Source organism: Balaenoptera borealis (assembly GCF_965194805.1).
Source record: "Balaenoptera borealis genome assembly, chromosome: 1".
Lineage (NCBI taxonomy): Eukaryota > Metazoa > Chordata > Mammalia > Artiodactyla > Balaenopteridae > Balaenoptera > Balaenoptera borealis.
In genome coordinates, this window is record NC_138860.1 from 173,650,694 (window position 1) to 173,677,585 (window position 26,892).

The 26,892-nt window shown below is 52.7% G+C and overlaps 2 protein-coding genes across 4 annotated transcripts in view; one reads left to right on the plus strand and one right to left on the minus strand.

Annotated features, from left to right (window-relative positions):
- Nucleotides 1-693: 693 nt before the first annotated feature.
- CD52 (CD52 molecule) lies at nt 694-2,399 on the minus strand. Its single transcript, XM_082397834.1, has 2 exons — nt 2,232-2,399; nt 694-1,063 (listed from the first exon to the last, which is right to left on the minus strand). The coding sequence occupies exons 1-2, from the start codon at nt 2,283-2,285 to the stop codon at nt 926-928; spliced, it is 192 nt and encodes a 63-aa protein (XP_082253960.1). The 5' UTR covers nt 2,286-2,399; the 3' UTR covers nt 694-925.
- A 1,186-nt stretch (nt 2,400-3,585) lies between these two features.
- Nucleotides 3,586-26,892, plus strand: part of UBXN11 (UBX domain protein 11) — a 29,599-nt gene continuing 6,292 nt past the window's right edge. The window contains exons 1-9 of one of the 3 annotated variants that reach the window (XM_082366777.1): nt 3,586-3,731; nt 6,959-10,711; nt 14,881-14,986; nt 15,746-15,774; nt 16,348-16,446; nt 18,889-18,989; nt 19,437-19,491; nt 19,961-20,037; nt 21,970-22,078. In XM_082366777.1, the coding sequence (XP_082222903.1) occupies nt 14,916-14,986; nt 15,746-15,774; nt 16,348-16,446; nt 18,889-18,989; nt 19,437-19,491; nt 19,961-20,037; nt 21,970-22,078 (541 nt within the window). In that variant the 5' untranslated portion in view covers nt 3,586-3,731; nt 6,959-10,711; nt 14,881-14,915. Of the gene's footprint in view, nt 10,712-14,880; nt 14,987-15,745; nt 15,775-16,347; nt 16,447-18,888; nt 18,990-19,436; nt 19,492-19,960; nt 20,038-21,969; nt 22,079-26,892 lie in introns of all 3 variants that reach the window. The other 2 variants (XM_082366776.1, XM_082366778.1) reach the window with 2 other exon arrangements.

Consider the following 26,892-nt stretch of genomic DNA (forward strand, 5'->3'; position numbering starts at 1 on the left):
CATAGTCTTTCAATCTAGTAGACACTTGTCCCCTTGGCCAACGTCCTCCAGGAAGAGGCAGAGATGGTCAAGTCCCTTGGGGGCTTCTCCAGAGTTCCCTTCCTACTCTTCAGCTCCCAATTCCACCAGCCCAAACCCAGGAGGGGTAGGAGTGGTTGGAACAGCTGTTTGTCCTTCCTGCCTTCCCAGCCCATGGGTAGGCAGGGAAGAAATGGACAGTGGCCTCTTCATCTTTTTCAGCCCCCAGTGGTTGGAGACGTGAAGACAGGAGGATGGCTGTGAGGCTGGGAACCCCTATAGGCTGGGGGGGGGCTTCTCTCTGAATCTGTCATTCTGAGGACACCGAGGCAGTGGAGTGGGGGGCTCTCTGAGCCTCTGCAACTGGGGATGTCCAGGGTCTAGGAGGCGGTGGGGGTGGGTGGGTCCTCTGGGACCATCATTCCCAAACTCCCAGGGACAGGTAAGCAAATGCAACTAAAGGGAGGGTGAAGATGGCAGGTTCTGGGTCATGTCCCTGCAAGGGGATTCGAAGGGGAAGGGCCTCTGCATTTGGACTTGGGCGCAGGGCAGGTGAGGTGCAAGCTCGCTGGTGCCACCTCGCCTGCTGATGGGGCTATAGGTGGCCCCTTGGTGCTGCTGCAGACCTGGCTCTTTGGGCCTGGTGACATCCAGTGACCACACACAGGACCCCACTCCAAGTACATGACAACTTTATTGAGCCCTGGCTGGGTGGTGCTTGCCCCTCCATGTCAGTATCTCGCTGTGTCGGCCATGGCCCCCCAGGCTCTACCTGTCAATTCCCACAACCTGCTCACCTCTAGCATCAGCCCCTCCCAAGGATGGGGCGGGGAGGGGCTTCTCTTGCTAGTGATGGTGGCAGCTGTCTCAGGGGAACGGGGCTAGGGCTGGGCTGGGCTGTGTCACCTCATCTGAGGTGGAAGAGCTGGATGAGGGTGTTAGTCAGGAAGAGAAGGATGCTGCCGCCGCCCAGGCTTCCGAGGGCTGGGGCCCCATTCCTCTGTTTGTTGGTGGTGGTCTGGTTTCCCAAGACTCCAGTTTGTATCTGCAAGAGGAGAAGTGTGGCAAGCTCACAGGGGGTTGAATCTCATGTTTGTTGTTTAGAGACAGTTCCCCCACCCCAAGACTGTAGTTCTCAGTTCCTGCCCCAGTGACCACAACTTCTGCCACAAGGTCCTGTGGGGATGGTTGGCTTCTTCCTGCCTCAACACAGGCAGGGTCAGAGGCGGTCCCTGGTTCACGTCCCACAGAACCTTCCTTTCATGTCCACCAGATCACCAGCTCCTCCAGCATGTAGGAGATAGGGGAGCCTGTGGCCCCAGCCCTTGACCATCCAGGGCCTGAGCCTCCCTGAACCTCAGTTTCTTCATCTTGTGAATGGGGAGAAGAGCCCGTCACAGTCATGGGGGTCACATGAGACAGGGCTGGTGAGAAGGCACCTGGCAAAGTGTAGGTAGGTGGGGAGGTTGTGACTTCTCCCCTGAGGAGGTGGCCAGATGGTGATCAAACTGTTCTCAATGCTTGATCAGGCTGCAACTAAAACTGCCCCTGATGGAGATTAAGCTGTTTTTGATGGTGATCAAGCTGTTCTTGATGCTTGATCAAGCTGTTCTTGATCGAAAACTTGATGGTTCCCATCTCCTATACCGACTAACATGTGAGATGCTGCCAAAGCTGCCTCTTGGAATAGCAGCTGATCTCGAGACTCTACCTGTTTCCGGAGTGGGAGATTTCTATCTTCTTAGCATTGCCGAACACGCAGGCTCCTCTCCCGGGAGGTTTCCTGCCACCTCCAGAATCGGATCAGGCTCCATTTGAACATTTCCCGGCCCCCTCCCATAGGACCATTTCCCCAGGTTCCCTGTGGGTTGATGCCATCCTCACTCAGGGCTGTCTTCCCAAGCCTCTTAATCCCCTGTTATTCCACAGCACCCCTTGGGTGCCTCAGTGTGCCTGGCACCCTGTAGGTGCTCCCCAGCCTCAGGTACAGGAGACAGTCCTGCTCAGGGGCGGCCCTCAAACAGTCTGATCCCAACCAGAAGGACCGGAAGGCTGGGAGCCAGGCCCTCTGAGCCCTGGGTTCCCCTGCTGGAGCCTCTGCTCTCGTGGAAGAAGGCTGGGTGCCCAGGAGCCTGCATGCCCTCTCCCCCATGCCGGGCAGGTCTGGGGAGTCCTGGGTGATGGTGCCGGGGGTTCTGGGGTGCTGCGCTTACCTGAATCATAATCAGGAGGCTGATGGTGAATAGGAGGAAGAGGAAGCCTTTCATCTTGGGAGTCTCTCAGTGGCCCTCTTTGTAGCAGCTTTTGGAGATGAACGCAGGGCTGTCTGCGGGCCTCTTTTGGCTTGGCTGCTTTTGAACGAGAAGGAGGCAGGGAGGCGGGGTAGAGGGAAAGGAAGGAGGGCCTACCGCGTGGGGTGGGGTGCTACTGCATTTCTACAGACCTTGGGGTGGAGCGTGCCAGGCCCTAGGTTCTACAGCCCTGGCAGATGATGGGTTCTGGAGAGGGACTGAGGCACATCCTAGGGGATGGGAGGTAGGCATCCACGAGGCACCTGTGGGGCAGTAAATAAAACCCTGGGCTTGGAGTCATGCATAGCGGGGATTGAATCTTGGTTTAATCACCTATCAACTCGGAGACCCTGGGCCAGAAACTGTACCTCTCTGAGCCTTTAACAAAAGAGCTGCCAGAGAATTAAATACAGTATGATTAAAAGGAGATTGGGGCAGGGGATAGGCGCTGAAGGAGAAAAGGCTGGGATAAATTTAGGTTTCAAGATAAGGTTGTAGACTGTTCCACAGGTTCAGAATGAAAGCTTGGGGAGCATGAAAATTTGGGGTGGTAGGGGAGGAGATTTCTGTGAAAACGAAGGAGCACTGTGTTAGGAATCCAGAAACCTAGCTTCTAGGTAAGCCCATTCCCCCTGGGCCTCAGGTTTCTCATTTCAAGTGAGAAGGCTGAAGTGGATTATTTCTGAAGTTTATTGAGACCTAGCATCTTGTGATTTGGATGAAGAAAATAACAGACTGTGTATTTCAATCTCAGATGGATAGGAGGAGGGCTAGTGGAGGGACCAGAAGTTAATAAACTGCTGGGGAAGGGGTTTGGGGTGGGGTGGCTGTGAAGTTCTAGCCAGGGGTAGGGGATGAGGTGAATCACAAAGGTGCCTGGACAGTGCTCCATTCTTTTTTTTTGTTTGTTTTGTTACTTGCCTTTCTTTCTTTCTTTTATTTATTTATTTATTTATTTATTTATTTATTTATTTATTTATTTATTTATTTATGGCTGTGTTGGGTCTTCGGTTCTGTGTGAGGGCTTTCTCTAGTTGTGGCAAGCGGGGGCCACTCTTCATCACGGTGCGCGGGCCTCTCACTATCGCGGCCTCTCTTGTTGCGGAGCACAGGCTCCAGACGCGCAGGCTCAGTAATTGTGGCTCACGGGCCCAGTTGCTCCGTGGCATGTGGGATCTTCCCAGACCAGGGCTCGAACCCGTATCCCCTGCATTGGCAGGCAGATTCTCAACCACTGCACCACCAGGGAAGCCCCAGTGCTCCATTCTTTATACAACCTCTCATTTTATTCTCTCAGTGGGGTTCTGCAGTAGGTTTCATAATTATCCCCATTTTCCTGATGAAGAAACTGAGGCTTGGATATTAAGTGACTTGTCCAAGGTAATAAAAGGTGGAGCCAGTTTCACGTGAAATTGAATCCAGGTATGTCTGAAGCTGCAGCCATGTATGTAACCTCTGGGGCTTTCCTAGAAGTCACCAATTAAGTCTTGGTTCCCTGACCCGCTCCCTCCTGGAGGACCCAGCGATTGGCTCTACAGCCCAGCTCCAGCCTCACTTACTCTCCCTTCCGTAGTCTATTCTGTGTCTCATTTGCATGCCAGAATGTGAAAAAAAAAACCCTCTCACTTCCCTTCTATGCTTTTGTGTCTCATGTATCAAGCCTCAGAAAAACCTGAGTGGGCCTTTAGGGCTTCCAGCCCTGGCTAAAAAGAAACAGAAAAGAACTGAAAGTCAAGGCTGGAGAGAGAAAGCCAGGAAGTGGCAAGAGAGGGGTAGGAATCTCGCCCCAGGGAGGTGGGTAAGGAAGGAAGTGGGTGGAGCCCTCAACTACCTGTCACTGCCCACCCCCGTCAGCTCCTTCACCAGAGGCCTTTCCTGACTCTCTGTTCAAGTCTCAGCTACCTTTGGTGCACCTGTTGGGGTGGGTGATTCTGGGGGTTCATGAGAGTCTGTGAGGCAGAGATACCAGAATGGCACTGGCCCAGGAGACAAGAGGCCCATGTTAAAGTCCAAGATTGCTCTGCTGAAAATTGGCTCCATCATACTGGGCAGGGGCTAAACCCTGGGGCCAGCCAGGATGTCCTTTCTCCATGCTGTGGATTCTTGTGAGGATACTTAAGTGCCAAGCTCATATTTGCAAAAATATTCTTACAAACCTGAGAAATTTCTTTTCCACATCCTGGGTCTCTGCTGTCATTTGAGCTTGAGCTGCTAGTGGTGGGGGGATCTGGGTGCTGGAAGGGGTTTTAGGGTCATCAGGACTTGGGGCATGAAGGGATATCTGGAGTCTGTCAGTACCTGAGAGAAGTGGGGCTTCAAACCTTTGCCTCTCCTGCCCTCTGAGCAGTTTCATTCTGTCTTGACACCATCTGGATAGACAGAACCCTGGTCGCAAAGCTTAAAGAGCTTAGAGAGACCCCCATTTTACAGATGGGAAAGTTGAGGGCCCAAGAAGGGCAGGTTAATGGCAGAGCTGGAGATAGAACCTAGTCTATTTCTTGACTTCCCTGTCCTACTGTACACCTTCTCCAAACCTGACTTGATGGGAAATCTCAATCCACACCCCCTACAACTCCTTCAAAGAGAGGGAGTTCCTCAGTGTTCCAAGAGCTCCTTCTGTTGGTCACCGCACTAAAGGTTGTGTCTGCTAAGAATATGGTCTAGTAGCTTGACCCAACACCAGGTCCCTCTAGGTCTCGTCACCTCTTTAACTCAGCAGAAAACAGAATATGGGACTTCCCTGGTGGCGCAGTGGTTAAGAATCCACCTGCCCATGCAAGGGACACGGGTTTGAGCCCTGGTCCGGGAAGATCCCACATGCCGCCGAGCAACTAAGCCCATGCGCCACAACTACTGAGCCTGCACTCTAGAGCCCATGAGCCACAACTACTGAACCTGCATGGCACAGCTACTGAAGCCCATTTGCCTAGAGCCCATGCTCGGCAAGAAAGAGAAGCCACCGCAATGAGAAGCCCACGCACCTCAACGAAGAGTAGCCCCCACTCACTGCAACTAAAGAAAGCCCAACGCAGCCAAAAATAGATAAATAAATGAATAAAACAAAACAAAACAAAAAACCAGAATATGGCAGTTAGGCTAGCTGAATGAATGGGTGAATATAAGGTGATCACTCCCACCTCCAAGCCTTGCATACCTGTATTCATGCAGTCAATAAATGCTTATTATGGGGCAATAGCAGACTAAGTACTGGGGAGTTACCAATGAAGAAAAGAATTAAGGGGAACAAAGAGGTGAGCCCTTTGGGGCTGCTTTTCCCCTAAAAGTATTTGCCACTTCCAGAAGAGACAGCTGAGAAACTGAGCAGAGCTTTCTACAGATTTATGGGGTTGGGGGAGAAAAACTGTAGTTCAAGACCTACTAAGAAATGGGGGCCCTGGTAAACTCCGCCACCCTCCACTAGGCTTTGGGTTGGGACCATGAAAGGTTACAAGTGAGGAGTAAGAGTAAACAGGAAACAACAGCCCAGCCCATCATAGAAACTGAAGACAATGTGATCAAAAAACAAAACAAAAAAACCCCCGAAAAAACCAAAAAAACAAGAGGAACAACAGATAATAGAAACAATTACACAGAAGATCCAGATAGTGGAATTATCAACCAAACTTTTAAATAACAATGCTTAGTGTATTCAAAGACATATAAGACAAGACCACAAATTATAAATTGTAGAAAAGAACCAAATGGAGGGGCTTCCCTGGTGGCGCAGTGGTTGAGAATCCGCCTACCAATGCAGGGGACACGGGTTCAATCCTTGGTCGGGGAAGATCCCACATGCCACGGAACAACTAAGCCTGTGCGCCACAGCTATTGAGCCTGTGCTCTAGAGCCCATGAGCCACAACTACTGAAGCCCGCACACCTAGACCCCGTGCTCCACAACGAGAGAAGCCACCACAGTGAGAAGCCTGTGCACTGCAAGGAAGAGTAGCCCCCGCTCGCCGCAACTAGAGAAAGCCCGCACACAGCAACGAAGACCCAACCCAGCCAAAAATAAATAAAACAAATAAATTTATTTAAAAAAACAGAACCAAATGGAAATTCTAGAACTTAAAAATACAATAATAGAAATTAAGAACTCAGCAGATAGTTTTAACATCAGATTAGACACAAATGAAGAGAGAATTAGTGAAGTAGAAAATGATACTAAAATATTACAGCATAATATAGTTGTTAAGTATCTGCTGTGTGCAAGGTACTGCACACACTGGGGCTACAGAAGTGAAAAAAAAAGGACATAGTCCCTGTTATTATGGAACTGACATTTGAATGGGGGAAAACATTAAAAATTATGGTAATTTAAGATTTCAGTAAATGCTATGAGGAAGTCAAAAGGGTGGTGTGAGAAAAGAGAAATGGGAGGAGGACATATTGTAGGTTAGTGTTCAGGGAAGACCACTCAAAGGGAATGTTTGTGCAGAACAAGAGGGACCTGGGTGAGCAAAACACCTCAGACCACTCCCCGTCCCAGTTTCACAGTGTTCTTTAATGACTGTTCCCAGGGCCTTGCACAGTCTCACAATGGGCAAGTGCTCAATATGTACTTGAGCTCAGTGACAGAATGGAACACAGCAAGGATGGGGAGAAAGGAAGGGGGTTGCAGCACATATTACAGTATGATCTGCCCTGCAGCTTTCATCCCCACTGAGAGAGGGCTGTGATCCAACAGCGCCACAGAACATTCCAAGGGAAACCTTCATCTGTTTGTTCATCCATCCATCCGTCCATCCATTCATTTCAGACAATTTATTGACACCTACTGTGTATCAGGTAAGATGAATGAGTAAAGATCCCTTCCCTTGAGGAGTTCATAGTCCAAGAAGGAGACACATACAGAAAAAAATCACAAAAAGGAATAAGGAATGCTATAATGGCAGCAGGCCTACTAGAATGTACACTGTGATTCTACTTGGGGGGAGTGGGGGTATTCATGGAGGAGGGGACATTTGAACTAGTTCTTGAAGGATGGAGGGGGATTTTCCCAGGGGGAAAAGGCAAAGGAGGATGTTCCCATTGGAAGGAGAGGCCTCAACATAGGAGAGAGCATGATAGTTTCTGGAACATTGAGAAGGACACATAATATGAAGGTCTTAAATGTCAACAGGATAAAGGGAGGGCTTGACCCAAGGCACCTGTGATGTGGGTGGAGAAGAGGGGGAAGGTGGGAGAGATAGCCAGGTTTTTATTCTGAAGGAATGCTTGGACTGAGAGGACCTCTTTCTCCGTTATTATTTACCTCTCCCTCCTGAGCTGCTAGGAGTTGATAAACTCTTTAGCCCCAAAGGGGTCATAACTGATAAGGGTTTTTCAGGAAATGACCTAGAAGCAAAGTGGACTCTATTCTCAAGAACAGAGGCCTCCGGAACCCTCTAACCCTCTAACCCTCTAACCGTCTACTTCCTCATCCCACAGGTGGGGAGCAGACCCAGAAAGAGCCTCCCTCCTCTCATTCCAGGGCCTTTGCACCATTGTCAGGCAATGAGCATCCACCCCAGGATGGAATCAAGAAGAGGCCAAGTGGCCCCCACCCCAGAAGTCCAGAGGGAGTCCTGGGTGAGCTTGGAAGCTGGACAAATTTTCCTCCAATGTCCTTCTAACACTTAAATCTTTTTTTTTTTTGGCTGCACTGGGCGGCACGCGGGATCTTAGTTCCCTGACCAGGGCTCAAACCCGTGCCCCTTGTAGTAGAAGCGCAAAGTCTTAACCACTGGACGGCCAGGGAAGTCCCTAGCACTCAAATTTTATGTAAGCCTGGAGACCTTGGAAAGATTTCCAGAACCATCTAAGATGGGAGATAGAAAAATATAAGTCAGAAAAATAACTATTAGGCAAGCTTAGACTCTTGTTTCATTTTCATAACTTTGTTTTTGGAAAACATCTTTTTAAAAACAATAATATGACAACGTTATGAGAAATTTAATTTGCACGATAACCCTACAAGGTGGGTTCTATTAGTATCTCTATTTTCCAGATATGGAAACTGAGGCTCAGTGGAGTAGCTGGAGCAGAAACAGCCAGCTAGTAAGTGACAGAGCCCAGCCCCGTAGACTTGTTAAGTATTGGTGGCCCATAATATTTCCTCAATAAATGATGGCCATCACTATTTTCCAAGTTTCTATGATGAAAATGCATACTTTTATAATAAGGCCCTGACTTCTCCCAATAAATGTTTTTTCAAAAATAATAAACTGGGACTTCCTTGGTAGTGCAGTGGTTAAGAATCTGCCTGCCAATGCAGGGGACACAGGTTCGATCCCTGGTCCGGGAAGATCCCACATGCCGTGGAGCAACTAAGCCCGTGCGCCCCAACTATTGAGCCCACGTGCCGCAACTAACGAAGCCCGCATGCTCTGGGACCCATGTGCCGCAACTACTGAGCCTGCGTGCTGCAACTGCCAAAGCCCGGGCGCCTAGAGCCCGTGCTCCACAGCAAGAGAAGCCACTGCAATGAGAAGACCACGCACCGCAACGAAGAGTAGCCCCCATTCGCCTCAACTAGAGAAAGCCCGTGCTCAGCAATGAAGACCCAACGCAGCCAAAAAAATATATATATATAATAATAATAATAAACTGCACGCCAGGTTAAAGGGCTCCCACTTCCCTCACAGGAACGAGATATTTGCTGAATGTCTGCCTACTGCAGAATCTCAGGCCATGCTTCCGGCCCTGGGTAGGAGGGAGGTATGTTGTAAACTCTGATGCTTGGGTAAATGCCAGTTCACTCCCCAGTCTTGCTAACGTGGGAGGCAGCGGGCACACCAGGACCCATGAGGCCAGAATCCCCTGCCTCCCATTGCTGTTGGTCCTTGCTTACCTTTAAGAGCAGACGGAACATGAGCAAGGTGACAGTAAAAGGTTGCTAGTCCCCTGACTATGGCTCCAACCCCCCAAAACACTTGGCCCCAGCATGACCACGAACTTTCTCATCTCATATATCTCAAGCCTCTGAGAACTTTCTGGGAGCAGCTTAGTGGCAAGAGAGCTCTCCCACCTCCACTTTCCAGTCACACTTTCCACCTGAACCCTTCCCTTGGCCATGGACCTGTACCACCTGCACCTTGGCTTACCTGTGCCTGCCTGTTTTACTAAAGTGGGAGCTTCTGGAAAGAGCACAGATTCTGGAGGCAGACAGTTCTGGGTTTGAATCCACTTTTCTGCTTTCTACCTGCATAGTCTTGAGCAAGTCACTTTACTTCCCTGAGCTTCAGTTTTCTCATCTGTAAAGCTCATAATTTTGGCATCTGGCACTTGCAAGACACTCATTAATTGGTAGCTTCCTTCAGTCTTCAATTGGTGTGTAAAGAACGCCTCAAGGAGGCTGCCCTCCCCTAAATGCAGTAGATGAGAAAGTCAAATGGAAAATATTAGTAAGTGCAGTTTGAGACACGCAGAGAAAGGGCTTTGGTGGTTAAGCCAAGGCATAAGGAAGTGGGTGCCAGAAATCATAGACACCCAGATCATCACAGCTGGAAGACTGAGATAATGATAATGCTAGTTAAAAGCAGGAAATGTTTTGAAAACTTATTCTGTATGGGTATTGTGACATGCATTATCTCATTTAATTCTCATGGCAACTCTGTGGGGGTGGGTATTATCCCCATTTTACAGAAGAAGAAATTAAGGTGAGTAACTTGCCCAAGGACACACAAGTCAGGATCCACGACTCCAGAGGCCTAAGTCCATGCTCTTAACTAAACTATCTCTAGTTGCTTTAATCCAACACCTTATTTTTTCATGTGAGACTCGGGAGGGGAAGTGTTTCACCCAAAATCACACAAAGTGTCTTATCCAAAGGCAGGGGGAGTCTCACCCAAATTTTTACACAAGGAAACAGAATATGAGCGTCCCTTCAGGGCGCCGTTTGGTCAAGAAGTTAGCAGAGAAATTCAGATTTAAGAAACATTTATTAAGTACTTGCATCATTTCCATTCATGCTTAAAAGAACTGCCCCCTTAGTACTGTACTGATCAGATGAAAAAACAGGCTCAGAGGGATAAATGTAATTTCTCCCAAAATCAATCTAGCAAAACAGTGGCATTGTCGGGATTACACATTCAGGTCCAGAGGCTTCCAGCAGCTTCGTGAATCTAATCCCAGGTTCTCCGCTTTCTGTGCCTTGGGGCGACATGAATGGACCCTCCCTTTCCCCAGACCCAGAGTCCGCTCAGAGCGGTGGATTCTGGGACTTGCAGTATCCAGCGATGAGTTTAGACTCCGTGGGCCAATAGAATTCGAGCACAGACGGCTGTACCCGCCTCCGCTGCCTGCTGGTTGCTCAGGGACACCCCTCGAATTAGCCAATGAGAAGCGCACGGGTCCTGGTCGCCTGGGAAACCGTGTGACAACAAGATGGCGGCGCCGCGGGCGGCTCTGCAGCCCTGCGTGGTGAGTCACGGCCCCAAACCTTTCTGCCCATGGAGCCCCACACACAGTCTGGGGCCCTCACCCCGAGAGCCTCGAGGACACTCGAGGCCCGCGGCCCGGCTCCCCCAGCAGAGCCCCCCGCTCCCTGGGAGCAGATTCGGGACCCCGCCTACCATGGCTCCGCGTGGAGGCAGGGGGGGCGGCGACGCGGCTCCTAGGGCGGGACTGGTGGTAGAATTCACGTGGTGAGTGCTTCCAGCTGGGGATTTAGGGGTTGAAGGCGTACAGCCTGCTGGTCCCTGTCGGCGCTGGAGAGCACTGGGACCTGTTGGGGGATAAATTTGACTCCCAAAGATGTAGAGGCATAAGACAGAGCTTTCCTCTCAAAGCTTGAGTCTGAAGGGGCAGACAGCCTAACCTTTAGCCGCCTCCGGCTTGAGGGGGAAGACACAGTCCTCCCAGGAACACCCCAAAGTGAAGGGCGTAGACCAGGGTCTCCGGTCTGAGGGAGGAGACACAGCCCTGCACTCAGGAGTCCCCAGGCTGATAGGAAGATACAATCGTCATCCTCACGGGTCTCCTATAATCCATGGGAAAATGGATCTGGAGACAGTGTGTTGGATTGGCCTGGAGTGAGACTGGAACCAGGGAAGTCAGTTTGGAGCCATTATGACAGACCCAAAGAAGGGCAGTGAGAGTCCCACTAGGATGGCCAACAGTGGTCATGGAGAGGGGGAGCTATGTGTGAGAGACTTGCAGAGTTTAACCTGCAGGATTTGGTAACTGATGGGATTAAGAGGGAAAGAAGGAGGGAAAATTGTTGTGTTTGGATGATGGGGTCCCATTAAGAAGGGGGAAGTGGGAGGAGCTTATTTTGAGGGACGATGTTGGTTTTGGTTTGGAGACCAGGTCCTTTTCTTTCCTATGATAGCTTTATTGAGATATAATTCACATACTGTATACTTCACCCCTTTAAAATGTAAATTTCAATTGTTTTTAGTATATTCATAGAGTTGTGCAGCCCTCACCACAATCAGTTTTAGAACATTTTCATCAGCCCAAAAGGAAACCCTGTACCCTTTAGCAGTCCACCCCCACCCTCCCCATCTCCCTTTAACACCTCCTACCCTAGGCAACCACTAACCTACTTTGTCTCTATGGATTTGCCCATTCTGGACATTTCATATGAATGGAATCATAATAATTGGTGGTCTTTTGTGACTGACTTCTTTCCCTTGGCATAATGTTTTCAAGGTCCATTCACATTGTAGCATGTATTTCATTCCTTTTTTGTTGCCAAATAATATTCCATTGTAAGGGTATACCACATTTGTTTATCCATCCACTGGTTGATGAACATTTGGGTTGTTTCCATTTTTTGGCTGTTATGAGTAATGCTGCTTATGAATAGATATACAAATTTTTGTGTGGATGTAAGTTTTCATTTCTCTTGGGTATATACCTAGGTATGGAGGCCATAAGATAACTCTGTTTAACCTTTAGAGGAACTGCTAGACTGTTTTCTACAGCAGCTGCACCATTTTACATTCCAACAAAGGTTCCAGTTTCCCCTCATCCTTGCCAATGCTTATTAATTTCTGTCTTTTTGACCAGTTTCCTTTGAGGGGTCATTATGGTGATGAGAATTTGGAGAAAGGAGGGATAATCAGGTCTGGTGGGAGTTCATGCAGGGTAGTTTTCACTACTAAAGGCACAGTGCCTGGGGCTTTTTAGTGTGATGAAAATGTTCCAAGACTGATTGTGATGGTGGTTTCATAACTCTGAATTTATGAATATACTAAGAACCAATGAATTGTATACTTTAAAAGAGTTAAGTGTGTAAATTATACTTCAATAAAGCTGTTTTTTTTTTTTAAAAAAAAAGGTCACATGCTATTTGATTCCATTTACATAACATTCTTGAAGTAAGAAAATTATGGAGATGGGAAACAGAGTAGTGGTTGCCAGGGGTTAGGGATAGTGGTGAGGAGGAGGATGAGTGTGATGCTAAAGGAGTAGCACAAGGGAGATCTTTGTGGTGATGGAATAGTTCTGTACATATTGTTTTTTAATATAAATTTATTTATTTATTTTTGGCTGCGTTGAGTCTTCGTTGCTGCGCACAGGCTTTCTCTAGTTGCGGTGAGCGGGGGCTACTCTTTGTTGCAGTGCGTGGGCTTCTCATTGCGGTGGCTTCTCTTTGTTGCGGAGCACGGGCTCTAGGCGCGCAGGCTTCAGTAGTTGCGGCACGTGGGCTCAGTAGTTGTGGCTCACGGGCTCTAGAGCACAGGCTCAGTAGTTGTGGCGCATGGGCTTAGTTGCTCCACAGCATGTGGGATCTTCCCGGACCAGGGCTTGAACCTGTGTCCCCTGCATTAGCAGGCAGATTGTTAACCACTGCACCACCAGGGAAGTCCTCTGTACATATATTGATTGCAGTGGTGGTTACACAGAATCTATACAGGGGATGAAATGGCATAGAATGACACACAAATTATACAATGTCAATTTCCTGATTTTGATACTGTGTACAATAGTCATGTAAAATGTGACTATTGGGGAAAACTGTGAAGGATACACAAGACCTCTCTACTATTGTCCTAATTTCCTGTGAATCTATAATAATTTTAAAGTTAAAAGTTAAAATATAACTAAAGAACAAATAAAAGCAAAAAAAAAAAAAAGAAAAGGAGTTAGCCAGACAAGGGAAGGGTGTGGGTAGGAGTAGGGAGACCATTTCCGGGGAGCGGGTTCCAGGTCTGAGGAGCCATGTGTGCAAAGAAAGCCCTGGTGCATTTCAGGGCCGACAGTTCAGAGTGGCTCAAGTGGAGGGTGCGATGCGGGGGGGACTGTGGGTGATGATGGGTGAGATCCAGAGACACAGGCAGGGACCAGATCATCCATGTTAAGGAATTTTGAATTTTTTTTCTGTGGGTGAGAAGGAGCCACTGGGAGTACTGAGCAGGGAAGTGACATGTCAGCTTTGGGTTTAAGAAGATTCCCCTGGCAGTGTGTGGAGACTGGTGAAGGGAGCCACAGGGGCCGTCACACTTGGCCACACATACCCTGAGGATGACCGGACAAGACGGCAGGAACCGGGCAGGCTGGGGGCAGGTTTGGGAGGCTGGATGCTGGATGATGGGGATCAGGAAACTCTGGGCCTTGTCCTTGGAGGGCACCTCTGAGAAAGGGGCGGGGCATGAGTCCCAAACTCCAGAATAAAGACCAAGGGAGCTGCCTCCTGGTGATGCAGGTCCCCTTGCTGGGCAGATTCAGGGGCTGGTGGAGGCCAGTGCCACACGTTTCCAAAGTGGAACGAAAGATTTGATTCAGGCCCTGATGGAGGTCGTTTGATTCTTCGATTTCTAGATATTAGCCACGTGATATTTAATTCACTGAATAGAGTAGTGACCGTTAATTGCATCCCTGATGATCATTCATCTTTCCAGAAGGAAGAGGAAAGGAAGGGAAATCAACATTTATGAGGACCTTCTATGTGCCAATAACAGCAGCAGCCACAATTCACATTTTTAAGTAATTCCTTTGAGTGTGGCGCTGGGCTAGGTGCTTTATGTGTGTTACCCCTACCTGGCTGGTACTATTACCATCCCCACTTTACGCTAAAGGAAACTGAGGCACAGGCTATACTGGAATGGCAGAACCTATCCAGAGTCTGGGCTCTTGACCTCCCTGCCATGCAGGGTGTCTTGGTAGAATCCTGCCTTGGGGTTGCCCCTCTCTGGCTCTGAGAAGTTGGAGGTGGCACCTGGTTCTGGTAGAAGGGGAAGGGACACCTGGGCGTGATGACCAGCTCCTTGGTAGATAGACAAAAGCCCCAGGCCTGCTGGGTAGTCTTGTGCCAGGGCTTGAAGTCCGGGGAAGTCCCAGTCTTCCGGCCCACCTCTGCACCCCATCCCACCCCCATCGCCCTTTCCCAAGCACTGCTAGGCCAGAGACCTCCACGAGCAGAGCAGAGAGCTGGATATCCAGCGGAGCAGCTGGACGTCAAGCATAGGGATCCTGAGGCCAGGCTGCCTCCAGAAACTTCTGCAGAGGCAGTGGGAAGAAGTGAGGGGTGCCGCCCCCTGGACAGTGCTCCCTCCTGGGGAAAGTCGCCAGGGCAGAGGAAGTTTCAGGACGCTCCCTGGTCCTGAGTGACTGTCCCCAAGGGCTGACTTCTTTCTTCTCAGGGAGTTCCTGACAGCTAGAGACTAGGAGTAGAATTATGAGCTCACCTTTGGCCTCCCTTGGCAAGACCCGGCGAGTGCCTCTGCATTCGGAGCCTGTGAATCCGGGGTAAGGAGCCGGCCTCGTGGGATCTTTGTGTCCATGCCCCTGCCTCCTCCCGGCCCCTCCCATGGACTAGGAGATTGACTCCTAGTGTCCTGGGGAAAACGATAAGAAGTTATGTATCTCTCTCCGACCACCTTATCTTTCTCGAACCTTCTTCTGGGAGGCTCTCCATGTGTCTAAGCACACACTGGGCTGTGCCATTTAGTGAGGTGTGGGCTGTGAGGTGGCTCAGCAGCCATCTGTTTATTCATTGCTCATGAATTAGTTTTCAAACACTGATGGCCCACCTGTTCCAGGCCCGGCCACATGTTGGGCTCTCAGTGAAGAGAATCCTGTTTGTCCATCTATCAGTTTCATCTTTTCAAAGCATTTTTTACCTCTCTCCTTGCTCTTCTGAACCCCACTTTGAGTCATTTGCCTCATGGCCAAGGAAGTCCAGAGAGGTTAAGTGACAGGCCTGGAGTCCTGCAGCCATTTCAGAGCAGAGCTGGGGCTGGGCTCCTGGGCTTGGGGACTCTTGTAATCTTCTCTCCAAGGCTCTGCCCTTCAGCTCTTCCCCATCCTTCTTTGTTGGGAGGAGTCGGACACCCTGAAGCCTGCCCCTTGGCTCACCCCTGGGCCGGGATGGGATTTGGGGGTGGATGTCCTCAGGAGACACCTTCTTTAGGATTGATGGGGGACCTGGTGCCAGAGCCTCCCCCAGTGGCAATCCAGGGGGTCCTAACTTCTCTGTCTTCCTTCTCCTTCCTGCCCCATTCCCAGGAGGCGAGGGATAAAAATTTACGGAAATGGTAAGTGTGGGCTCTGCCCTCGTGTCCTCCTCATGTCCTTGCAGTTGGGCGGATGGAGAGAAAGAGCATGATGAACTCCCGTCAGCCAGAGTGGCTGGCCAACTGCAGGGCTATCTGCAGCTCTCGGATTTGGACACCCCACACCCTTAGTGGAGATGTCATCACTAACATTTGAACCACTCCACTCACTGTGGAGTTGGCCGTGAGGGGGCAGACCCCAGCCCTCCTTCTCCGACAGCCACCTGCGGCCCGTTACAGCCTTTTCTCCCTGAAGCCCAGTCCTCATGTTGCTGCCCTGCCTCCTGCAGGCTCAGACCTTTGCATCCCAGCCCCCCTTTAGCCCCCAGCGTGGTGCTGGCATTGGCCACCCAGGTCCCCCCAGGGAGCCAGGTTGGGAGAACTCCAAGAAGAGGCCTGTTCTGGTTGGATCCTTGCTCTCCAGCCTCCCAAGTTTTCTATCCTCATATGCTGGGGGGACAGAGAACAGGCTGCTTCATCTTGACCAGGGCCCAGGGCCCCCGTTTCGCCTGGGCTTCAGCCCCAGAGCAGTGACCTGGGCATCCCTGTCTGCAGAAGATGAGGTGGACGTGCTGAAGGATGCGCACGGCTCAGAAGAAGGGATCTCTGTTCCTTCCTGCTATGGTGGCATAGGTGCCCCTGTGAGTAGGCAAGGTGAGTGCAGAGGCCCGAAGGGGTCTGTGTCCCTGGCAGCAGGAGAGGCCCCGGGAAAAGGGAGGCCCTGAGAGGCACGGCACCTTCTCCCACCTGCTGGGACAGAGGCAGCTGCTTCTACTCCTGGCTGACTGTGGCCCTGGGCCTGCACCCCAGACCTGTTCAGAGCCTGGCTTGGCGTAAAGCCACACACAGGTCCGGCCGTTAGCTCAGGAGGTCTGGCAAAGCCCCAGGGCGGGCTGTGGCTGGCATCTCTGGAGTACACCTGGCTGGAATCCCCATCAAGAGTGATGTCAGTGGCTCTAGGATTCAGAGTCCAAGAGGAATGAAGGGCCTGGGGGTGAAGTTCAGCCTCCGGGCATCTGCTTCCTGCTTCCGTAGGGCTCTGGACAAGGCCCAAGTCCCCTAGACAGTCCCCCTAGCCTGACCCAGACCATCTGCAAAGGGCTGTGGCAACACTGCAATAGTGGAGGTGCCCAAAGTAGGCTGGGGCTCATTGGGGCGGCTTCCCAAAGGAGGTAGGACTGAGCAGTCCTGGGCACGGGAGATGTGTGGGCCGGCAGGGTGAGCTGTGGGGAGCACTGGGCAGGGGCAGGGTCTGAGCTGGGAGTCTGGGGGAGCTGGGGATGAGGTTAGAGTTTCCCACTAGCTGTGATATCTTGGGTGAGCAGCTTCCTGTCTCTCTGTCTCCGTTTCCTCCTGTGTGAAGTGGGAATGGGAGGAGGTGATCCTCCAACGAATGCCCCCTCCGCTGTACAGATCGGGAGAGGGTTGAGGTGGAAAAGGAGACCGGAAGAGCCCGGCCCCACAGCCATTCGGTCACAAAGCCAGGGTCTCCATCACCCCAGGGGGGACGCTTTCAACAGCAACCACGGCAACTGGCTGTTCCCCAGGTCTCTCTGCCTCTCCCCCGCCACCACCCCTCAGCCCACTCTCAGCCAGGGGCTGCCCCTGCCAAGCTCACAGTCAAGGACTTGCCTGTCCTGTCTCACTTCTCTGCAGGGAAACATTCCACACGGTTCCCTGCTCCCTCTTCTCAGAACACCCCGGGCTCTTGGCCTCCATAACACAGCCTCCCTGCCGTCCTCCTGCCCCCTAGGCTCTTCCCTCTCGGCTCCCTGCCAGCTCCAGCTTTTCCATGTGACGTTCCTCCTTCCTGAGATCTCCTCTCTCTCTCTGCTCCGCCTCAGACACGTGCTGTCGTCCGTGTGCTGACAGTTCCCAAATGTCTATGTATCAGTTAAGAAGCTTTTGACTAAAGTCAACGAAAACCCTGATTCAACCAAGGAACATCAGGGGGCTTTATTATCCCACATACCAAGAAGTCCTAGGGAGACAGCTCAAAGACCTTGTCAGAAGCTCAGGTTTCTCCACCTTTCCACTGAACCATCCTTGGGCCTGTCAGCTCCACATGGTCGCGTGGTTACAGCTACATTTCCGGCTTCACACAGAGAGAGACAACATCCAGGGGAAGAAGGGGGCCTGTTTCTTCCCATGTCTCTCTCTTGTTTTCTTTCACAAATGTTTAAACTTGAAAATTTGTCAGCAAACAGAAAAGTTGAAATAATGGTACAGCAAACACCCATACATCCTCAGCCTAGATTCAACAGTTAGTGACATCTTGCCATATTTGCTTTCTATCCATATACACATATGTTATGAACACAAGTGTATTTTTTGGATGAGCCATTTAGAAATCAGTTGCAGATATCATGACATTTCAGCTCTAAATACTTCCCTTTGCATCTTCTAGGAGTAAGGAAGTATGTAACCACGATGCCGTGATCACACCTAAGAATATGAACAATTCAGTAACTCTCTCTAACATCCCAGTGTTCCAAAATATCTCTCATAGCTTTCCCCGCCCCCCCAGATTTAGGTTCTAATTGAGGGTCCTGCACTGCATTTGATTGTTATCCTTGTTTAGAGCAGAATCCCTGCCTATTTTAAAAAATGACACTTTTTGAAGAGTCCAGGCTACTTGTCCCGCAGGATGTCCCCTGTAGTGATCTGTCCGGTGGGGTTTAACTTGCTCCTCTATCCACCGTATTTCCTGTGAATTAGGGGTGAGATTAGAGGTGTGAATCAACTGAGAGTGAACATTTTTTTTTTTTTTAATACTTATTGGAGTATAGTTGCTTCAAGGGTGAACTTTTTGACAGTGTTTCAAGGTGATGTAACCCGTATGTTGTACCACTCCCTCGTATATACATCTTCAGTGCATTACAGAATCTCTGTGCCTCAGTTTCCCAAAACAGTTCATTTCCTCAGAAAAGCTGACCTATGCAAAGTGTGTAGAACTGTCCCCGTTATCTCGGTGGCGGCTGTTGTTACACCCTTATTTCCGCGGCTGGGGAGCCCGCTTCCTCTCCCCCTCCCCTGGACCCCCATACCTCAGCCTCAGCTCAAGGCCCGGGCTCTAGGACTTTGTCTGGTTGGCAGTCCCTGTGTACCACGACTCGGAGTTGATGGCCGCCATGGCGAGGAAAGTGCGGGATCTGGAGCGGCAGGTGAAGGCCCAGGCGGATGAGATGCTTTCCAAGGTGGGGCCCCAGTGGGGAGAGGGCCAGGGTCTGGTCTGAGGGATGGAAGGGCCTGGGCTGGGGAGGCCAGTGAGGCTACTATTGCAATAGGCCATGGTGGATGGGTTCTAGAACCATCTCCCTGACCAAACCGCCCAACTCGAGGGCCAGGTCTGGCCTGGGACTGACCTGGGTCCCTGTGACCTGAGCAGAGAGGCTAGGGGTCTTCTCCACATCTGAGCAAGGCCTGTAGACCTCAGATTGGGTGGCAGCAGTGGCTGCTGAGTGCTGGGCACTTGGGGGTGCCCACCCCCTGCCCCCACCTCAGTGGGACCACAAGGGCCATCTGAGCACCGGAGCAGCGCCAGAGCGGGGCAGGGGCTTTAAGCCGGGTCTTCCCATCTGGAAGGGGCTCCCTTGGGCTCTGGGAACCACCAGGTCTGCTCCCCTCCTGCCTCGTTGCTGCAGGATCGGAAGATACGGGCCTTGGAGGAGCTGGTGGAGACCCTCCAAGAGCACCAGGGTAAGAGGCCCTCTCTGTGGGCTGGTCAGCCCCCCTTTGTACCCCCTGGGCCGGCGACCTCTGGGTATCAGGGCTGCAAGAGCATCAAGCTGAGTCCTGTGGTGGGGTCTGGGCAGTGGAGCCCAGAGGGGAGCTGTGACACCCAGGGCGGTGCCCTTCTGTGTGGGACTGAGTCCCCCGAGCGCAGCCCTAGCCCAGCCCCGAGCATAGGGCCTGCCATCCAAAGCCTGGAGGAAAGGCAGCCCCCTCAGGAGCCTCGCTCGGGTGGGGTGGCGGCCTCCCGAGAGTCAGGGCGTCCCCTCTCAAGGTCAGGGCGAGAGGCCAAGAGGTGCTTCTCTGGGGATCCCTCGAGTTCTCGTGGAGCAGCTTCTCCAGATGACCCTCAGGCCAAAGCTCTTGTCATGGCCGGAAGTGGCCTGGCAGCCTCCATGCGGGGGGCACTGGAACCCCTCCCCGTCTTTTCCTGAAGGCACAGTGACCCTGCAGCGGCAGGAGGAGCTGGAGACCAAGTGCGCGCAACTGCAGCGGCAGGTCGGGGAGATGGAGGTGAGGGAGGTGCCGGCCCCGGGCTGTCTGCCCCCAGGGACTGGGTCAGAGCCCACCTCTCTGGGGTCCCCTCACCGCACATCCCACACAGGGGCCCGGGGCACCCCCCACCCCGTTTCAGGCTTGGGCTAGCCCCTCCCCCTTCCTCAGTGTCGTCTTGAACTACTCTCCCTTCCAGCTACGGGGACCTGCCTCTGCTTCTTTGACCACAAAAAGCTCTTTCCCACCTCAGGACCTTGGTCCGTGTTGTTCCTTCCACCTGAAATTGCTTTTTCTACCTTCCCCTGGCGAGTTTTCACTGATCCTCAGTCTCAAGTCAAGGTGGGAGCCCTTTCCCAGGGGACCCCCTTCACCTCTGACCAGGGCAGGTTCTCCATCCTGGGCTTTCTTAGTACCACATCTCTCTTCCTCTGGGGACCGTGGACTCCACGAGGGAATGAGGGAGGGACCACTTTTCTCCTGTTCGTTGCTGCGCGCCCAGGACCTGGCAGGGGCCTGGTCATGCGTGTTTACTGCATTGGTCATGGCCATTCCCTGCCTCTGGACATGGCATCTCACTCACCCAGTGTCACCTTTCTTGCCCTCGTTCACACAGCAAGGCTTGAACTGGAGGGACCCCAAGCTCAAGGGAGGGTCCTAGACATGCATACATCCTCAGGGTCCCCCACTGCCTCACCGGCCCCACCAGAAGCTCCTCCTGGGGTCTAACCTCTCCCTCTCCACACAGAGTTGGTTTCCAAAGCCCCAACCTAATTTAAGACCACAGACGCAAACCCCCAAGCAGCAGCTGCAGCTGAGGGCCCTTCCCACCCAGGCCTGTTCATACCCAGGGCTGTGGGTAAACAGCTGCTCCCTGAGCGGCCTGCCAGGACTGCCGGCAGCCCGTGGGGCTTCTCTGAGCAGCTGCCACAGGAGTGAGGGCTGCCCCCTCAGGGCAGAGGGCATTGGGGCTCCCACATTCACGTTGTTCACACATTTATTGCTTCATTAATTTAGCAAACTCAGACAAAATATCTCCTGTGCGCCCGGCACCCTGCCGGGCACTGGGATGCAGACAGGGTCCCTGCCCTCATGGCACTGACAGTCTAGAGGGGACAGACACATAAACAAGTACACAGGAAGAGACACAAGTACGGAGTATGGTGAAATATTTAAAAGGGTAACACATTAGAGACTAGCTGGGACATGGGCCACTCCCTGCCTTGGGAGGTGGGAGCAGGGAGGCATGACTGTTTGGGCCAAGTTCATTTTGAAATGCCTGTTGGACATCTAAGTGTAGATGGCTAGAAATTTGAAACTGAAAAGGAAGAACATATGTTGCAAGAGATGAAGGCAGAAGTGTGCCCGCTGGGTTAGGCAGCGGGCAGGTTGCTGATGGCTGCTCGTAAGCAGTTGCAGTGAGTTGTGGAGATGGAGGCCAGGCTGGAGTGGGTTGAGGGAAGGAGTGGAGATGAGGAAGCAGCAACAGGAAGCACAGACAACTCAGAAGTTTTCCTGTGGCAAAGGCGCTGGGAGGCCAGCCCTAGAGAGGCCACATGTGGGACATGTGGGTGGACATGTCCTCTCAGACCTGCAGAGCAGGTGTCCCTTCCTCTCCTCCCACTCGGGCCAGACCCATGTGGCTCCCTGCCACCATAATGGCTGACTTAAGTGAGTTCCTACTTGTGCCAGGCCCTGTGCTAAGGACATGACGTGAATTACCTTATGAGTGCTCACAAGCTTCATTTTACAAGGAGAAGCCTGAGGCTCTGGGAGGTGAGGTGGCTTCCCAAGGCCACAGCCAGGAAGTGGCCAAGACCCCCGGGCCCATTGCCTCTATCCAGTTGGCTGGGAGCTGAGGCCTGAGGCTGGGGGCTGGGCTGATGCCACCTTTTCTCCTGGAAGGGGCTGAGCTGACAGCGCCCCCGACATCTCCCTCTTCTCTCCCCACAGCGGTTCCTCGGTGACTACGGCCTGCAGTGGGTGGGCGAGCCCATGGATGAGGAGGACTCGGAGGATGGCGAGAGGGACTGGATGACAGCCGAGAAGTTCTGGAAGCCAGGTAGAGTCGGGGTCAACCCCGGCCCCTCCTGCAAAGGGAATTCCCCTACAGCTCCTGATGGCCCACAGCTGTCCAGAGGCCAGCTCATTCATGCCCCTCCTCCCAGCACAAGGTGCCCCAAGGCCTCCCACACCTTGCCACTGACACAGGGGCAGGAGGGAAAGGCGTCAGCCTCCATCCCTCACCACCTAACCCTAGACTCTGCTTGCTCATCTTTCTAAGGCTCCAGGGACCCAGGGATACAAAACGTAACAAGACCTCATTTGTCTCAGGCACCATAGTTTACAAAATGTCACCCATTCAAAAGCTGTGGCCTTTAGAAGCAATCCCCCTGCTTTGGAAGCTGCCCCTCAGTCCAAGGGCTCAGCCCCCTCTGTGGACTCCCTTTCCAGGTTCATTTGTAGCAAACTATTGAAATCTACCTGCATCTCTGGGCCCTCCACCACGTTTTATTTTTAACTCAACTGCTAATATCCCAGGGGATGCACTCCAGAGATTTGGGGCCATAGAACTGGCTACTTCCTTTTTATATATATATATATTTTTTTTTTTTTTTTTTTTTTGGCTGCATTGGGTCTTCGTTGCTGCGCATGGGCTTTCTCTACTTGTGTTGCGGCGAGCGGGGACTACTCTTCGATGCTGTGCGCAGGCTTCTGATTGTGGTGGCTTCTCTTGTTGTGGAGCACGGGCTCTGTGGCGGGCGGGCTTCAGTAGTTGTGGCTCGTGGGCTCAGTAGTTGTGGCTCGCAGATTCAAGAGCTCAGGCTCAGTAGTTGTGGCACATGGGCTTAGTTGCTCCGCGGCACGTGGGATCTTCCCAGACCAGGGATCGAACCCAGGGATCGAACCCGTGTTCTCTGCATTGGCAGGCAGATTCTTTTTTTTTTTTTAAAGATTGATTGATTGATTGATTGATTGATTGATTGCTATGTTGGGCCTTCGTTTCTGTGCTAGGGCTTTCTCTAGTTGTGGCAAGCGGGGGACACTCTTCATCGCGGTGCGCGGGCCTCTCACTATCGTGGCCTCTCTTGTTGCGGAGCACAGGCTCCAGACGCGCAGGCTCAGTAGTTGTGGCTCACGGGCCTAGTTGCTCCGCGGCATGTGGGATCTTCCCAGACCAGGGCTCGAACCCGTGTCCCCTGCATTAGCAGGCAGATTCTCAACCACTATGCCGCCAGGGAAGTCCCAGAACTGGCCACTTCTGAAAGCTGGGTCCATTCTCTTCAAAGAATGGAGGTCGTTGCCTGGAAGGTAGTTCTCCAGGCTCTGTTGGTCACACCTGGGTTCTCATCTCCACCGCCTAGCCCAGGTGTGACTTGGGTACTCAAGTTCCGTTCTCTGAGCCTCCAGTTCCTCATCAGTAGATGGGGGTGTATTCTTTCCCATGGAGTTACTAGGAGTCAGTGGGTTGGACGCAGGACCTAGCACTGACCTTGCATGTCATCAGCCCCACAAATGGGAGCTCTCATTGTTTTCCATGGCCAGAAGGCAGTGGCAGTCTCACGGGAACATGAGCTTGGCTCCGGGGGGACTGTTTGGAAGACAACTGTACTTTCTTAATTTCATAAGTTTCCTGCTGGGTAAAAACCCAGACTGAAAACATGAGAGTCCCACCTGCTGCACTTTGGCTAGATCTCCCCCTAAATCTCAGGGGAAAACCCCCTCACCCTTGTTTCAAAAGCATCACTTCCCATTTGCACCATATTTGCCACTTTTCAAGCATTTTCACAAATAGCCTTGTCACGGGCCAGGGGTTATTCCATTTTACAGATGGGGAAACTGAGGCACTTAAGCAGTCTGAAGACTGTTGAGTGAAGGGGGCAAGACTTAAGGCTGGGAGCCCACTGGGAGACGATTACAGTCATCCAGGCCGAAGATGAGATGACGCCCAGCATAAGGGTGATACTGGTGGGGCTGGTGAGAAGGGGCAGAGCAGAGAGATTCAGGAGGGGAATCCATGGCCTTGGTGATTGCTCGAACATTAGGGAGGGGGTGGGAGGAACCTGGAATGACCCTGGGAAGCACGGCTGTTGGGGAAGATGCCCAGTCCATTTGGGACACGGCAAAGCTGGGGAGCTGTGTGGCCCCCGGGCCATGCCAAGAGCTGAACCCTGGGCTGAGTGCTATGGGAAGTTCTCCCTGGGTGAGAGGTGAGACCCTGGCAGGCAACTGCCAGAAGCTGTAAGAATGTCCCTTCCTGGGGTCTAGGGCCAGAGGCCTGCCAGCACTGCGGACACACACACACGCACGCACGCACGCGCACACACACACCGCCCCTGTGTGGTGAGCTGGGCTCAGGTCTCATGTGGCCTTGCTGACAAGTTGGAGGGCAGACTTCCTTCTGGCCAGTGGGGGCCTCCCTGCTCCTTTGAGGAAGGGGTGAGACCAGACAGCTGGTTTCTGGACCTGGTTCTGTGGATTCTACCCTCTCCTCCCAAAAAGAGAGCAGCCCCCAACTGCTCTGTGTTGTTTGTTTTTGCTCAGAGTACGGCTGTTCTAAAGCCACTTGTTCTAAAGCCCGGCCACAAGCTCCTGATCTGTGTCTTTTTTCTTCTTTTGCCTTTTGATTCTTCAACATGGAGGGGCCTCAGTTTAGCTCTTCTGACAGATGAACAACATGTTTTTCATTTCTAGCAGTTTTTCCTCCTGGGACTGCCCCCCCCCCCTTTCCTGGCTTTTTCCCTTCCTCTCCCTATGGCCTTGTCCCCAGGTGCCAACTTGCTCCTGCCCCAAGGGCCCTTGGGTCCGTGAAGCCAGCCTCTGGCTGACCCTGATGCTCTGGCTTGTTTCTCTGGCTCTCCCTCTGTTGGGTACCACTCTCCACAGGCCCTGGGGCAGCAGGCCAGTGGACTGGTGAGCTGGGGCATCTGTATTAGGCAGACTGGGGCTGATTCAAACATTCTAGAGCCTGGGACTCTTGCCTTAGGGAGGAGGGTCAGTTGGGCCCATGAAGGGGCTCAGGGGAGAGGAAGCCTCGAAAGGGCTTGGCCTCAGGCAAGATCATTCACCCCTTCCCACCAGTATGTTGAGTAGCAAACAGGATGCCGTGCCAGGTGCTTCAGGGTATGCGGAGACATGAAAGGGACAGTTCCGGCTCTGGTCCTACCACCTTCGGGTCAGGTGTTGAGCCTCAGGGCTGAGAGCTCCAGCCAACTCTGAGCTCAGACCCCACCTGCTCTAGCACATGTGCGTGGAGTGCCTGCTCGGCGCCAGGCGCTGTGCCGCCCTGCAGCTGCCCCGGGCGCGTGGTTAGGGGCTCTGCGTTGCAGTGAAAGCCTTAAAGGCTCTGGCTGAAGAGGGGGGCCTGGGTCAGATCGTACCCTGTGTGGGGAACCTGCCTCACCTCTGAGTCCACATCCTCATCTGTGAAGTGAGGAGATGGTACAATTGACCCCTAGGCCCTGAATTGAGAGCACTGAACACCACAGTGTGGAGTATGTGGAGTGTTCTCTCAGGCTGACATGCGGTCGGTGAATGATGACCGTGTCCATTTACTGCTCCGCCCCTGCTGTGCTCCAGAGTGCCAGCACAGGGCTCGACCCGAAGGCCAGGGCACGTGCACATGCAGGTGATTGGCAGGCATTGCCTGGGTGCCCTTGGCCTGGATGGTCAGAGCCCGCTGGGACGATCCTCTGTACAGGAGGAGGTGGGGACAAGCAGCGTGATGATCAAAGCAAGGGCCAGAGAAGTCAGCTCCTGCCGAGTCGCAGGCTGGCTGTGGCCCTGGCGGTGACCAGACTCTCGGAGCCCGTTTTCTCTCCGCCGGCTCCTCGGAAGAGCAGAGTGAAAGTAGGTGAAGTCCCCAGAGCAGGGCCTGGCGTGCAGGTGTGTGGAAATAGTGACTCTGTTTCCTTTCAACAGCCTTCGCCTGCGGTGCTGGGACGGGCCTGCTGGGGCGCGTCGGGTGCTGCCGGGATTTCACGGTAGCAGGTTGTCCTCCCAGTGAGGGTGCGAGGGGCCAGCCCAGGGCAGGCTCACCACTCACCTGCACTAGGGGCAGGGTCTGGCCCTCCTCTGGGCCCTGCAGCCCCACGGTGGCACTTAACACATGCCACTGTCACTGTCTGTCACCCTGTCTCCTTCATTCAAGTATGAGCCTGAGGAGGGCAGGACTCTGGGCATGGGCGTGGCCATGCTGCTCAGGGCCTGGCAGAGCACGGGCACTGCGGACATACTTGCCGGATGGCGGGGTGGTGGGGTGGTGGGGTGGAGGGACGGATCCAGTGCTTCTTGAGCACCCACTCTGTGTCAGGCCCAGGGCTGGATGCTCTTGCCTGTGTTCAAGGAGTGACCGGTGTAGCTGGAGAGACAAATAAGCAAACAAAATGACACCAGCCTGTGATGAGGGTCAGGAGTGGCCCCAAGGGCTCCAGAAACCCAGGAGGAACAGAGGCCCAGGCTCAGGGGCAGGGGCTCCGGGCAAGGCTTCTCCAAGGAGGTGGTGAGAGAGCGCCTGAGCCCTGTGATGATCAAGAGGGTGGGGTGTTAGTGACAACAACAGCTCTGTCTGCCAGGCACTTCCTGTGAGCCTCACAGCAACCCTGGAAAGTGGGGCTGTTATTGTCTTCATTTTATAGAAGAGGAAGCTGAGGCCCAGAGATGCTGGCCCATGTGCCCGGGGTCACACAGCTTGGAAGTGGTAGCCCGGGCCGTAGGGCTTCAGAGTGTGAGCGGGGGAGCTTGTTGAGGGCAGGCTGGGGAGCCAGGGCTCTGAGGGTCTTGGGAGTTGGGCCAAGGAGCTTGGACTTGATCTCCATGCCTCTTCACTCCCCTTTTAAATAAAATCGTGGGCTCTCAGAAGTTGGATGAGGCCTC